The 14,473-nt window shown below is 45.3% G+C and overlaps 2 protein-coding genes across 2 annotated transcripts; both read right to left on the bottom strand.

The window, feature by feature from the left end:
* Positions 1–1,298: 1,298 nt before the first annotated feature.
* On the bottom strand, positions 1,299–10,177 carry LOC143010573 (F-box only protein 41-like). Its single transcript, XM_076162950.1, has 18 exons — positions 10,048–10,177; positions 9,551–9,690; positions 8,945–8,996; positions 6,407–6,522; positions 5,737–6,276; positions 5,571–5,650; positions 4,994–5,066; positions 4,421–4,606; positions 4,239–4,306; positions 3,948–4,102; positions 3,649–3,872; positions 3,138–3,253; positions 2,712–2,864; positions 2,481–2,576; positions 2,102–2,220; positions 1,783–1,941; positions 1,461–1,576; positions 1,299–1,352 (listed from the first exon to the last, which is right to left on the bottom strand). The coding sequence occupies exons 1-18, from the start codon at positions 10,175–10,177 to the stop codon at positions 1,299–1,301; spliced, it is 2,577 nt and encodes an 858-aa protein (XP_076019065.1).
* A 1,179-nt stretch (positions 10,178–11,356) lies between these two features.
* LOC143010713 (uncharacterized) lies at positions 11,357–13,116 on the bottom strand. The gene is made up of 3 exons (XM_076163208.1): positions 12,845–13,116; positions 12,302–12,531; positions 11,357–12,265 (listed from the first exon to the last, which is right to left on the bottom strand). The coding sequence occupies exons 1-3, from the start codon at positions 12,969–12,971 to the stop codon at positions 11,357–11,359; spliced, it is 1,266 nt and encodes a 421-aa protein (XP_076019323.1). The 5' UTR covers positions 12,972–13,116.
* Between the last annotated feature and the right edge of the window lie 1,357 nt (positions 13,117–14,473).

Here is a 14,473-nt window from a genome sequence, read left to right as displayed (position 1 = left end):
TCTCACTTTTCTCCTGATTTTATCTCCTAATCTAATTTTCCCTTGTTCTTTTGCTCTTGCTCTCTCTCACTGGGAATAAAGGTCACTCTCTCTCTCTATTTTTCGCTCCTCCCTCTTGGCGGCCTTTGAACTTGACTTTTGCCCGAGGAGATGAATACACAGGCATATACAATGTTGTGTATAGTGTTTGTTCGTCGTAAATTCAAATAAAGGTTTTCAGATTTCTGTCTACACATGGCACAACTGATATCTTAACAACCTGGCAAAACCAATACCAATATTCTTACCATGTTATTGAACCTTTCTGAATCTGAAACAATCCCACAGGAAACACAAACAGCAGGAAATAGACACGGCAGGAGGTTTATTGATGTTAAAGTCTAACATTTGAGTAATTTACAGCTCCGCAAATCACTGTTATTACAGGCACCAGACATGAAGGGAATGATTGACTGATGGATCATCTTTGGTGTGTGTGCCACTTTTAACATAAAAGGCAAGATGAATCTAACAAACAATTCAAGTATGACATTTATAGCTTCGTGAGGAACAAGAAGGATTCTCTTAAACGCTTAATGCTTTTATGAGTCATGTTTCACTTAATTCCAATCCAAGAAAAGACTAAAGCGACAAAGAGAATATAAAGGTGTGTTCAGCAAGAAAGTTGATGTTTACAGTTGAAACCAAGATTTTTATAGAGGGCAAAAAATAGATTTTTAAGGGAGATTGTGCATGTTAGTAGAGGATAAGGGTTAGCTCAAGGAGAAAAATAGAATTCTTAGGTTAAGTTGTGCTCATTTGTGGAAGACAAGGTTGAGGAAGAAAATAGAATTCTAATAGATATCTAGGGTTAAAGTGTGCTGGTTTGTGGGAGACAAGGGGTTTCCTAAGAAGATAAGGGTTTTCTGAAGAAGTAAGGTTAAAATGTGCTCATTTGTTTAGGCTAAGGTTAAGGGTTTTCCTAGAAAGAAAATTTTAAGTTTATGGTTACATTTTGCTAGTATAAGGGTTTTGTTAGTGAAAGTGTATTTGGGAGAGTTTGTAAGATTAAAAGTTTAAGCTTCAGGTGTGTGATTAAGGGTTTAAGGGCATATTAAGGGCTTTCTCAAAAAACAGAATTAGATGATTTAGGACAATTGAGGTCACATTTTTGAGAAAAATATAGGCAGAGTTAGGTCATGTTAGGATACACTTAAGATTGTGAGGTGTGCGTGTGTGTGCGTGTGTGTGTGTGTGTGTGTGTGTGTGTGTGTGTATGTTAGAGACAGAGAATGTGAGTGTGCGTTAGGTCAGCAATATCATTCAACGTTAACTTGGAGAATGTCACACAACCCGGCACGTTTTTGAAGAACCTGAGGAACACACACACACAAGAACATTACATTAACTTACATTCATTTCCTACAGTCTCAACCAAACCAGAGTGCATCTCTCACACACATGCACACATACAGACACACCTTTAGCGTGTTGAGAATCTCTCCAAACAGATGTTGAGCTTCCTGAGTGTTTGGTTCTTCAAAGTAATCTGTTGCTGACACTTTCACCACTATACACCTGAGCTCAGGACACACACCTGAAACAAACACACACTGATTTAGAATTTGGCATAAACTAAGAATAACACATTTATCTATCTATCTATCTATCTATCTATCTATCTATCTCTCACTGTCTATCTATATATCTGAAACAATAGCTCCCCCCTGCGGTCTCTGCTGGTAATTGCATAAACAGAAACCTAGTATGGCTGTGGTGATGTTCATTTTGAATGTGTCTCACTGTGGAAATGCAGGACTGCCTGTCCACTGACGGGCGTGCGTGTCAAGATCAGCTTGCGCAGACTCCTCAGTCCCATTCCACACAGCTCTGTCGCCGCCTGCAGGCCAAGGTCAGTGATGCGCTCCAACTCCAACTCCTGGAGATGAACACAGCTACGCACTGGACACACACACACGCACACACAATTAATTTAAATTAATGTAATGTAATTCAAAAAAGAGTATTTCAAAAGTGATTTCTTTATCATTTTCTCTCACTGGATGAAACTATGTTACACTGAGTGCAAACTAAAAACAAACTCTTGGTGGCTGTCACTCACCCACAGCGACCAATCCCTGAATTCCACAGCCAGCCCCACCCACACTCAGCGAGCAGAGGTGTGGCCAACATCGGCCAATCGTCTGCAGGCAACGGTTACCAAAGCGAGTGGGTTGCTGACTGAAAGAGAGAAGGGGGTCAGAAGTTATTTTTCACACAGAAACATTTTGTGCACAAATGCAGTAAAATGTAATATATAAATTGAAAATGAAATATACATGCAAATAATATACATGAGAACAACTACTATATTAATAACACCTTTTTTTTCATAAATAAAGCTTTTTTATGTTAGAGTTTTCTAAAATATAGCATTCTAGCATATATTTTATGTGTGTGTGTGTGTAAGTGTGTAAGTGTGTAAGTGTGTATGTACTGACCAGGGGTATGTTGGCGCCACCTGCAGGCTGCTGATGTTCCTGCAACCTGCACCCAAGGCCCAGAGAACCTCCTGACAGATGGGATCTGAGGAACTCCTGCAGACACACAGGAGAACAGGAGACAAGTGCAAAGATAGAAATTCAAAAAGAAAGATAGGCAGGCAGGCAGGCAAACAGGACGACAGAGAGGTGGACACGCAATCAGAGAGATGATGAGACACAGACAGGTACCTGTATATGAGTGTGTGTAGGTTCCTGCAGTAGCAGCTGGCCAGCCACAGCGTCCTGTCTGTCAGGATGTGAGGACACTGAGAGACAGATAGGTGGAGCAGACTGCCCCCTGCTGACCGCAACAAGGCCTCCACCCCAACCTCCATGGTGCCTCTGGGACAGACAGACAGACAGACAGACAGACAGACAGGTGGATAGAAAGAGAGAGAGAGAGAGAGAGAGAGAGAGAGAGAGAATGTCTTTTACAACTGAATATTAAATTCAATCCTGTTTCCAAGGCAACGCTGCACATTTCTAGAAAGAAAAGATTAACTCAGATATTTTCCCACCATTCAGTGTGTGTGTGTGTGTGTGTGTGTGTGTGTGTGTGTGTGTGTGTGTGTGTGTTGGTGTTTGTGTGTGTGTGTGTGTGTGTGTGTGTGGTACCGTGTGTCCCTGTGGTAATCCTCTGGGGTCTCGTCTGCTCGTCTGTTTCTGGGCTTCAAATTGTTCAGAGCTAAAGACTGAGTCTGAGTGCACCACTGAGAGAGAGTGCAGAGGAACTACACACACATGCACGCACCCACACGCACACACACACACACACACACTCACTGGATTAAATAAATACATTGAACCATACATTAGTGATGAAGATACTGAAAAGGATGCAAACTGTAAAAATGAGACCGAAAAAGAACTGTTGATGATGATGATGATGATGATGATGATGATGACCATATTTGTGTCATGAGGATAATTTATAAGACAGTTCAATGGTGATCATGATGAAAATAGTAACAGCTTAGACTAACATTTGTGATGAAGATGACACCATCAATGCTGTGAGTGACAGCTGGAGGAGGAGGACGACAACACTGGTAACAGTTTGATGAAGATGATGATGACGGCTACATTAGTAACAGTTTGATGATGAAGATGATGAAGGCTCCTCTACCTTGGCTGACACTCGGGCATTCTCCAGTCGGAGGCGTGTCCAAACTGCTGGGTGTCGAGCAACAAATCGCCAATCAGAGCAGACCTCAGCAGCACACAGCAGAGAGTCCACGTCCAAATATGGAAACGCACAGAAAAGCACCGCCCTCAGCCGCAAAGTGTCCGCCCCCAAGCCACTGTTTCCGTGACGACGGGACAGAGTTGAATGAGGGGAGGAAGAGGAGCCTTCAGGAAGAGAGAAGGATGAGAGGAGGAAGAGGAGGTGTGTGTGTGGATGGGTGTTTGCGTGTGTGTGTCTACCTGTTCCAGGTGTGTGTATCCTAGTGAAAACCAGCCTCCTCATCTTAGTGTTGTCCCAGAGGTCCTCTTCTTCCTCTTCCTCCTCCTCTTCCTCAGTGCTGTGGTGACGAAGGCTTCTTTTGCTCCACGTCCTCCCCCAATCTTCATCCACCACTCTGCAAACACAAAACAACAGGAAAAAGAAGAGGAAAATGCGAGGAAAAGTAGAATCAGAGAGAGAGCAACATAGACAGATGTTTGTTGAGCAGCACATATCAGGTGTGTGTTGTTAACGTGTGTGATTGTGTTTACCTGTAGTGATGGCGGCTGCACAGCTGATCTCCCAGCAGTTTGTCGGAGCTTGAGACACTGTGACTCCTCTGCAGGAGGAGGAAGAGGAGGAGGAGGAGGAGGAGGAGGAAGAGGAGATGTTAGAGGAGGAGCAGGCACAAAGCAGAGAAGAAGAGGAACACCACATTGTTTTGTTTTGTCACCCGGTATCCAAGGGTTTCCTTCGCCTTATTTGTGACGATGTCATCTGTGCTGCTGTCCAGACTGCGCCCGCTCCGGCCCGGAGCTGGAGTGTATCCCAGCGTGTGTGTGAGGTGAGTGTGTGAGCTGAGCAGCAGTAAGTGTCTCTCTGCACGCTCAGCACGCTCCAACAACGTCTCGATGAAGATCTGCCATAATAAATACACATTAACCCTTTAAGCTCTGCTGCTGTGATACCCTAAGCTCATTCTGTCACTCAGCACCAAACAACATATGTCACATAATGTATCCAATAAACAATACAAAATCAGACAGAGAGAGACAGACAGACAGACAGACAAAGGAAAGGGAGAGCTAAAGACACAGTCCAAGAGAGACAGACAGCAATAGACTAAGACAAAGAGTCATCAACAAATTGAGAGAGAGACAAACGGAGGAAGAGCGACATGCAGACAAGGCAGATCGACAGAGAGAGACAGGCCAGGAGAAAGAGAGACAACATGTGTCTCTGGGATTGTGCAGTAGCGGCTGTTGGCTCCGCCCCTCTGATGTCACCTTTTTGTCATTTGTCTCACCTGCAGCCTGGCTTTGGCCTCAGCTTCCCTCTCTGCCGTCTCTCTCAGAAAACACTCTATGTCCACCATCTCCCTGCAACACACACACACACACACAAACTGTGCTTCACTGTCATCTTACATAATGCATCAAACAAGGCCTCAACTGTGCGTGCTGTGCTTTTGTGTGTTTTTGTGTGTGTGCGTGTGTGTCCGCTGAAGCAGACTCTCCTCTGTCTGGACCTCACGCATCATGCCAGAGTTCACTGAGTATTCCTGTTGTATATTTTATAGGATATTACATAGTACACGACCACGACAGTAAAACTGGAGCAGCGGTGCAACTCAGGTTGATTGATAACATCTGAGCCTGCCCTGGGAAGAATTTGTTGCACCTGAAGGAAGGTAAACCTGGCCAGCTGTTTGATAAAGGGGCAGAGATGTTTTTACAGCTGTCTCCGATCAGGATCAGGACATAGCAATCAACTCTTGTATGTTTTTGTGAATGACAGCGTTAAGAATCGTGTCATCTGGACCAAAATAAAGGAGGAATAGACAGATTTTAGAAAGCAGTGATGGACAGAAACAGATGACTGACTGTTGTCGTTCGCCAAGTTCTCTCTCTCTTCCCTCCAGATTTTTCTGTAATCCCTCCATCATTGCCATGGCAGCAGACACCTATTGGACCAAAGATTATATATATGTCTTGTGCTGTATGTTTTAATTTGCCATGGTAACATCTCAGCATCAGCATTCCTCCTTACCTGTCTGGACAGGTAGGCCGCTCTCTCCTCCACTTCCTGTTTCTCACTTCTGAGTCGCTCCCTGTCCCTCCTCTCCTGCTCTAGCTTTGCTTCCCTCTTCTGCAGCTCTGCCCTCAGATGTGCAACGCGTTGGTTCACCCTCTCCTCCACTTCAGTGAACATCCAGGTGATCTTGCGCTCCAGGCCCAACCCTAGCCTTTCCTCCAGCCCAACACTGACAGGGTAGAACCCAAACTCCAGGCCCAGCCGTACCCCCTGCTCACTCAGTTTATCCCGGGTGAGCAGCTCCAGGGAGCCACAGAGGGCCAAAGTGGAGGAGGGGCCCTCTGGAGTGATGGCTGCCATCGGAAGACCACGGTTGGAAGAGTAGAACATTTCCCTGAGCATCCGCACTGAAGCAGCTGACGTGGCAAGATCCAGACAGGCCAAAGGCGAGGGCAGGCCGGGCGGCTCCATGCCCAGAGAGGAGCTCCGTCTCTGGGATACACCGGGGCCGGGGAGTGGGAGGAGAGCACCGGACCTGGAGCTTCTCACCCGAGCCTGAGAGAAAGGGCGTTACCACAACAAAACACTGGGGGGCGCCAAAACTAAACTACACTCTGCTACTTCACATAGCCTATTGATTACAGTGGTTTCATCGCAGTACCAAGTGTATTTATGTGCGTGTTACCTTCGAGAGCACCAGCAGGGTTTCATAGGTGTGTCGGCTGACCAGGTGAGCACGGAGATCGGGCACAGAGGAGAATCGAAACTTGTCACCACAGCGAGGGCAGAAGTAGGGCAGCTCTGATGAGGAGGAGGAGGAGGAGGAGGACATGATTCACCAGGGAGTAACTGCACTGCAGGAGAGAAGAGGAACGCATCAGTGTACAGCAGCTACAGTAGTATTAGTGACAATATTAAAGGAAATACTTGTAAGACAAAAAATGACATCCAAATTGCTGCACACAAGACAGAAGTCGGCCTGTTGGCTTTAAACCTCTATGGACGTCTCAAAATGCGGCCATTATTTAGTTGTAATAGTTTTAATTTTAGTGTTTATGTAACTGTGTTTGGGTCTGTTGTTGTCCAGTTTCTAATAAGTGTTTACACAGACTGCAAAGGAATCTCAGGGCTAACCTTAATGGCAAAAGTATGTAAATGTCCAGGATAAGGGTATTTAAGAGGGCATTGTGAAGAGGGCCTCCCCTGTTCTACCTCCTGCTCTTCTACCAGGGGCTCTTTCTCCCTGGCTCTTCTCTTTCTCCCTGATCCTTTCCTTGTCTTGCTGTTTCTTTCACTCTATTTCCTTTTCCATTCTTCTTGTCATTTGTATCACTTTTGTTTACCAATGTCTCAGCTGTTGTAACTGTAACTGTAACTGTAATGTCAGCTATCAGCTCATGTTAGTAAACATATCCACATTTCCTCTCACTCCTATTGTGCCATGCCTCTCTGTAAAGCTAACTTAGCATCACTAAATCACAGTGCCATTCTTATTTATTAATGGAGTCAGATAAAACACAGTTCACTATCTCAGTCCATATGAGGGTGTGAGTTTTTTCATCCTTACATACTAACATGAGTAATGGTAGCAATAAAGAATTGATTGTTGTAGTGTCAGAAATAGCAACAGCAGTTACAGAAGTAGTAATAGTAAGAGAGGTAGTAATTTTGTAGAATTAGTTGATGTAATATCAGTGTTAGATGAGAAACAGCACTATCTCAAACATAAGCTAAACCTATACAATTGGTATGTGCAATTTGTGTTTTACTTTTGCAGGCACACACACACATACAAGTATATAAACCTGGGGAAAAACTAGGTCACTGAGTGTGTGTGTGTCTGTGTGTGTGTGTGTGTGTGTGTGTGTGTGTGTGTATAAAGGTCTCTACATAATTGATTTAGTAGAAATAAAGATTTAATGAGGCTGGAATCTTTGGGTCAGCTTCCTAAGGTGTGTGTGAGAGTGTGTGTGTGAGAGTGTGTGAGAGAGAGAGAGAGAGAGAGAGAGAGAGAGAGAGAGAGAGAGAGAAGCGCTCTTGTTGTTACATTCCCACAGAGCTGCCTGTTGGGTTTGACATTAGTGGGACACGTGTGTGTTGTGAAGCTAATCGTCCAGTGAGGCATGCATCTCTGCGTGTATGTGTGTGTGCAGAGGATGTTACGCATGAATGGATGATCATGAAGGAGGAAATGATTGAGTGTATGGGATCCATGTCATACTTCTTCCTCCCATCACTCAAACTTCACTGATTTTAACTCGAGACAGTCAATGAAAACACTGCAAGCCTTTAATGCAGTGCAGTAAATATAAAGGATATAATCCAGCAACAGATTTAAAGGAGGATTCGTTTGTATCGGTTAACATTTTCCTAAAATAACCGATTATAATCCATGTTAACGCCTCAAATCCAGCCGTAAAATCCTGGATGCTTCTTTACATAGTTTTAAATTGTTGTTATATTTATTTATATGCTATTCTGTTTCGTATTATACACATGTATTGGATGAATTTTACAGAAATATTTCACACACACATTTCTTCCTTCGTCTATGAGCGCATGAATCTTTAGGGTTAATCATTTCACTCTTACCGCTGCTAAACGTTCATCTGTCCGCGTGTCAGCATCATCGTAAAACTCGTTACCATGGTTTCCCGGTCAGGAAGTCGCTCGTTCCGCTCTATATTGATCCGCTACCTCCGGTGCCGTGATGGTCTCGTGCAGCGGCGGCAGCATCGTCACTGCGTGTGCCCGCGTGCAGCCGCGCGCTCTGATGATGATGTCATGATGACCGGATGCTGAAAGCTAAATGCTAGCCTGGAGAATGTAATACATTTATAGTGAATTTGATTATTGAAATACATTTCTAGAAGTCATCGTTCATAAAAGGTGCTAAACTATTTTCAAATACTGAAAAAGTGTTTGATAAATACCATCATAATGAATCTTATGACACCTTGAAACAAGTATTTACCTAGCAATTTCGTTTAACCATTCAATGTATTAATTGTGCAGAAAATTGTGATTCTAGCGGAGACAAAATACTTAGGTAATGTTCTGTTTACAGTAAGTTTTTGAGTCCTGAACAAGTCTTGTGTAATAATTCGTCTAATTTACAAATTATTGTTTTCCAAGTTTAAAACACTGAAATCGATCGCCTTTTACGTCCGCTCCAGTTTTGATAAGAAACAATCATTCTATGGCTCAAATGGGAACAACTGACCTGTCAGGAGAGCTGCAGTGTCGCCTGGTGAACACTGGAGGGCGTCAAGGGTCTGCAGGGAGAAAGTGTGAGGCCACAGAGAGACAGAGGGACAGAGAGAGACAGAGAGAGAGAGAGAGAGAGAGGGAGAGAGAGAGAGAGAGAGAGAGAGAGAGAAAGAGAGAGAGAGAGAGAGAGAGAGAGAGAGAGAGAAAGAGAGAGAGAGAGAGAGAGAGAGAGAGAGAGAGAGAGAGAGAAAGAGAGAGAGAGAGAGAGAGAGAGATGGTTGATTTATCGTTTCTTTGTATTTCTGTAATGTCTCGTGTTTAATTTGTATAAATTGTTACTTCTTTCTACAGTAGCTCTGAATAATGATTTACATAATCAATATCGTGAGTAATATGATTAGTAGTGAAGAACCTGATGGTGAGCTTGACCGTGGAGAGTTACACGGAGCAGCTTGTGCGTTTTCACAGTGGAAATTAGCAAGATGAAAGTTGAGTCTCCGGACCGTTGCCGTGGAAACAGAGAGAGATCACAGCTTGTCAAACTGGACAAACTGAGAGAACTAACAACCAGTGTGTCGCCTAGCAACAGCAGTCTATTGATCACTGTAGCAGGACGTACTGAGAGCTCGCTAGGAGTGATGATGATGATGATGATGAAGAGGAGGAAAAACATACCCACAGAGACAAAGTTGGTGAAGAGGGTGATGAAGTTGATGGTAAGGTGGAGGATGAGAATGAGGTCTCGCTGATACAGATGGGCTGAACGATGATGATGATGATGATGATGATGATGATTTCCCTACGTTATATGCTTCCTGTCTGTGGAATATAGTGATAGATGATGATCAGTGATGAAGAAGATGATGATCATAGTGATGAGGCTGATGATGATCATCTTCCTCTGTTGGTTTCATTGACGGATGATACACAGTGATGATGAAGATGATGCTCACAGTGATGATGACGATTTTGAAGAAGCAGCTCTGTTCTCTTCCTTTCTGAGTGTTTTTTGATGATGATGATGATGACGATGATGATTAGAAAGCACACCATGCGCTTCCTGCCTGAGGTCTATTGATGATGAAGCCCATTGTAATGATCATGATTATATTCTACCTCTCAGTTGTCTGACAACGACGACGATGATGATCAGCAAGCAGACTGTACTCTCCAGGTAATATTGACAGATGATAGTGATGATGTCCATAATGATGAAGAAGATAATGATGACGATGATGAACTCCATACTGTTCCGCTGTCTTGTCTGAAACATGACGATGATGATGATGATGATAGCAATGAAGAAGTGTATAGATGTCCTGTTTTTTGGAGATGATGATGATAGTGAGAGTCATGAAGATGAAGAATCAGACTGTACTCGTGTTCTTCCTCTCCGTGAGTTTTATTGACAGCTGCCATGCAGTTCAAGGTGAACGTAAAGCTGCACAGCCATGTGTGCTACTCAGGCTCAGCTCATACTGAGCTAACACAACACCAGGACCACATATCCCACAATCCTCTGATGCAACAGCACACAAACAGATGGGTTCTGTGGCTCTAAACCTGCTTTGACATTTCAGAATGAAGATTATATAATAAAGTTCATTCAGCGTCCGTTTACAATCATTTCATAGAAAAGTGACATCATTGCACATTAATCCGCCATAGAAATCTGGCAGCGTTTGTAGAAATATATACACTCTTATTTTGAAACAACATGACAGGAAGAGGTAGACAAACAATTTAGAAAAATATAAATATGTTACAAACATATACTGTATATATTTGTCAAATATAAAGCGTTTTCACGTAAAACTCTGAGAACCTTTCAACTCTGGAGCAACAGAAACAAAAATCACGTTGTGCGACATTCTGACGTCACCATTCACGTTCACAGAGCGTAGAATCGCTGTTTCCTCATGCAGTAAATAAATGGGTTTAAGTTTAAAGTAATAATTTACAAGACAAACTCGGTCTGACTGTGTGTATTTTGCTGTTAAGTCTCTCCGTTGTGCATCGCGTTCAGTTCACCACAAAATAAAGAGTTTTTTGTATAATAAACAGCCTTTGTAGCTCAAAGCACCGTGAGAATCAGGAGGTAAATCCAGACCTGAACAGTCTTATTGTGAAATACTCCTCCTTCTCTGTTCATCTCCATCTTCAACTGTGAATCTTCACAGCTCCCATAATCCTCCTCTGGGTGCAAGATGAGCTGTGATGTAACCGTCTAGCATGCGCCAAAATCTGGACTTGAAACTATTTCAAAGTCCTCAAATTGCCTCTTCCAAGCACATTCACTTAAAATCGCCTTCGATGTGACGTCACACTCAAACGTCACTCTGACGTTTTCCGGTTGGTTAAAACTTGAAGCGGGACCTTCTGACGATCCCTCTCGCGGTAAATGGATGAAGGCTCGCGCCGTTGTTTAGACGACAGGCGCGTTCACAGCCAGCGAGTAGGCAGCCATCATTTGTGCGCGAAGCTGCTGTTTGACGTGCACGCGCCCGTGCCTCTTCCTCTCGTCGCTGCGCGCGAAGCGCTTACCGCACACGTCACATGAGAAGGGCTTTTCCCCCGTGTGCGTGCGCGTGTGCGTGGTCAGGTGGTCGCTGCGGCTGAAGCTGCGCGCGCAGATAGCGCACTGGAACGGCTTCTGTCCCGTGTGGATGCGCACGTGCCGGTTCAGCTCATCTGAGCGCGAGAAGCGGCGGTCGCAACCCTGCACGGAGCACGGGAACGGCTTCACTTTGAGCGCGCCCTTGGCTGAAGCGCGCCTGCCCCCACGTGCGGGTTTGGGCGCTCCTGCAGCGCTAGTGAGGTTGACCATCGGGAACGCGCCTTGCAGGAGGGAGGAGAGCAGCTGAGCATCCAGGGTGGAGGGGAGGGAGGGGGGAGAGTGGAAGATGAGGTCGCTCTGCACGAGCTCTGTTTTGACGACCGGTCGGCTGATGACGTAACTGCCGGGATCCCCACCGACACCCGGTGCTAAACTCTTCAGCCACTCCTCCAAACCCAACGGCTCCTGCTTCACCTCGGCCTTCAGCTCACTCTGGCCGGCATCAGAACTCAGCAGAGACTCGATGAAATCTGCCACATCCACCTGTTGCTCCAGAGCCGAAAGCGGGAGCAGAGACTCGACACAGACTGGGTACGGTGCATCATTTGCAAGCGCGGTAGTCTGCACACATCCGCTGCTGCAGCTGGAGGCTGCAAACTCGCTTTTAACCACCACTGGCTGTGAGATGGAGGCGGACGGCACCGACTGAGCTGCAGCGTGGGAAGAGATGCTCAGGTTGGGGCTGGAAGCCATGGATGGAGAGGGGAAAAAGAGCGTCTGAGAAGGAGAGACTGCGGCTGGGGAGGGCGCCGCAGAGGACGGGGCGTCCCCCGGCTGCTCCATCTCGGTACAGATCCCGACGATCTCTGTGATCATGTTGAGGATGGCGTCTGCAGTGCTGCTCAGTCCTGCTGCCGGTACCGGCTGTGGTTCGCTAAAGAAGGCACCGGAGTAGCCCAGGGAAGGAGAGAGAGTGTCCGAGGAGCAGTCGCTGAAGTCGGAGAAGAAATCTGAGTCTGAGGCGTCAGTTCCCGGAGAGAAGACTGAAGAGAGAGAGAAGGGGGGGGGGTGTTATTATTGCATAATATCTCCTCAGTGGGCAGCAGCTCAGCAGCCTACACAGAAACAATCAATACGATCTGCAGCAGCAGAAACAAGTTGCAACAAACAGCTGATTGTAATGTAGCAGATTCACCTTTAGCAAGTCATATCAGTTATGCAACAGATGCAGACAATATCAGCCAATAAATAAAGGATCCTTCACATTCATGTTAAGGGAGCGCGTGTTGCATTGAGTTAATCTAAATTTGATCAATAAAATAACGTGCAGTCTGCAGTGACAACACACACACACACCTTGGCAGAAAGGGGAGCCCACATCAGATTCGGCTCCGTCACTGGGGTTTGATCCCACACTGTCCACCCAGGCGGTGCACGCGTCCTCCAGCTCTGACATGAAGCTGTCCTCTCGTTCCAGAAGCATTGTGTGAAGAGTTTCGGGGTTGTTGTTGTTGTTGTTGTTATTGTTGTTGTTTTCGGGGAGTAAATCCACCCGTGTCAGCCTTGGGTCAGCCGGTGTTGGTGATTCCCTTGCTCGGTTAAAATCCCGGTTATTAATCCGCTCTCGGTGCTTTCTGTTCTGTTGGTCGGTGATGCTGAAGATGCTGGGCTCCCTTCGCTCTCCTCGGCTTTTATACTCTCCGTCTCCTAGGTAACTCCCGACCGGCCTTATTGGTCGACGCCGGAGCGAGGGATTCCCCCCGCCGCGCGCTTCGTAGCTGCCCAAACATGGGCAGCATCCGGGCGTGACGGCGGGTATCCCCATACCATATAAGGACAGACGGGAGAGAGACGTAGACAGAGAAGGGAGAAGGGGTTTCCTTCACTGCGGCAAGAGAGAGAGAGAGAGAGAGAGAGAGAGAGAGAGAGAGAGAGAGAGAGAGAGAGAGAGAGGGATTATACAACCTCTGAGCATACAGGAATGCATGGATGAGAGGTGAGGAAAGGATAAGCAGAGAAGATGGAGGGATAAGGGGAAGGTAAATGTCTACATATGGAGAAGTGAATACTTCAATTCTGAGTGTATCCTCCCAGGTGATGTAATCCCACCTCCTTTGCTATGATTGGCTGGTGGAGCTGTTTTCGTTGTGGTTCAGGAAAATATGCCACAACCACATGTAAATTGGTTCAGAACCTGAAAAGTTGGTTCCCATGGCGAGAATCAGAAAACGACCTGAGCCTGTTGCCGTGATGACATCATAAGTCTACACTCTTGCATCAGTTCTGCAGCAAATTGATGACAATTCCACAGATGTCAAATGGAATTGGGCGCGGTACTATAAAAACTTTATAGGTGGAAAAGCAGCAGGAGTTTTAAGACTTTTAGGGCAACCAATTAGGGTAACCTTGTGCTGCATTCAAGTGCTCATTAAGAAACAACTAAAACATGGAAGTATAAAACCTGAGGTGTTTAAGGTCAGGCCGACACGGTAAAAAGGTTATGTAATGCTGTGAACTTTGTCAAGCTCATCTGCTGTCTGACAGTAATTTGTAAAATTGCTATTTCTCTATATTTCCAACATCACCTGAAAGCAGCACGAGTGACGGCATGCAGCCTGCATGCGCATCCTTCAGCACAACCATTTTGGGTTCCACAAAGGACATTTTAGACAAGGGTTCGATGAGAAGATAATGATTTGAAGAACCCTTGGAGGTGCCTCAAAGACATAATATGGGTCACTCTGTTAAGAAGAGGGACAGAAAACCTTCCAAATGGTTCTATGGCGAAGATTCAATCAATTAATGGTTATCGATTATGTAACCTTGCAAAATGACAAACAGAAGAACAAGTTGTCAGAAGCCCTGTGATGTCATAGTTCCAGAATATACGATTCACATAGAACATAATGTTGACTAATTTTTGATATTTTATAATCTCAGAGGTGACATATTTCTAAAGATTATCACTCTCTCATTGCTGCTGTC

Source organism: Genypterus blacodes, unplaced genomic scaffold (assembly GCF_046128005.1).
Source record: "Genypterus blacodes isolate CSIRO-AG114 ecotype Tasmania unplaced genomic scaffold, CSIRO-AGI_Gbla_v1 ptg000129l_1, whole genome shotgun sequence".
Classification (NCBI taxonomy): Eukaryota; Metazoa; Chordata; class Actinopteri; order Ophidiiformes; family Ophidiidae; genus Genypterus; species Genypterus blacodes.
Note: the sequence above shows the minus strand (reverse complement) of the source record. Positions and strands in the feature narration are given on the sequence as shown.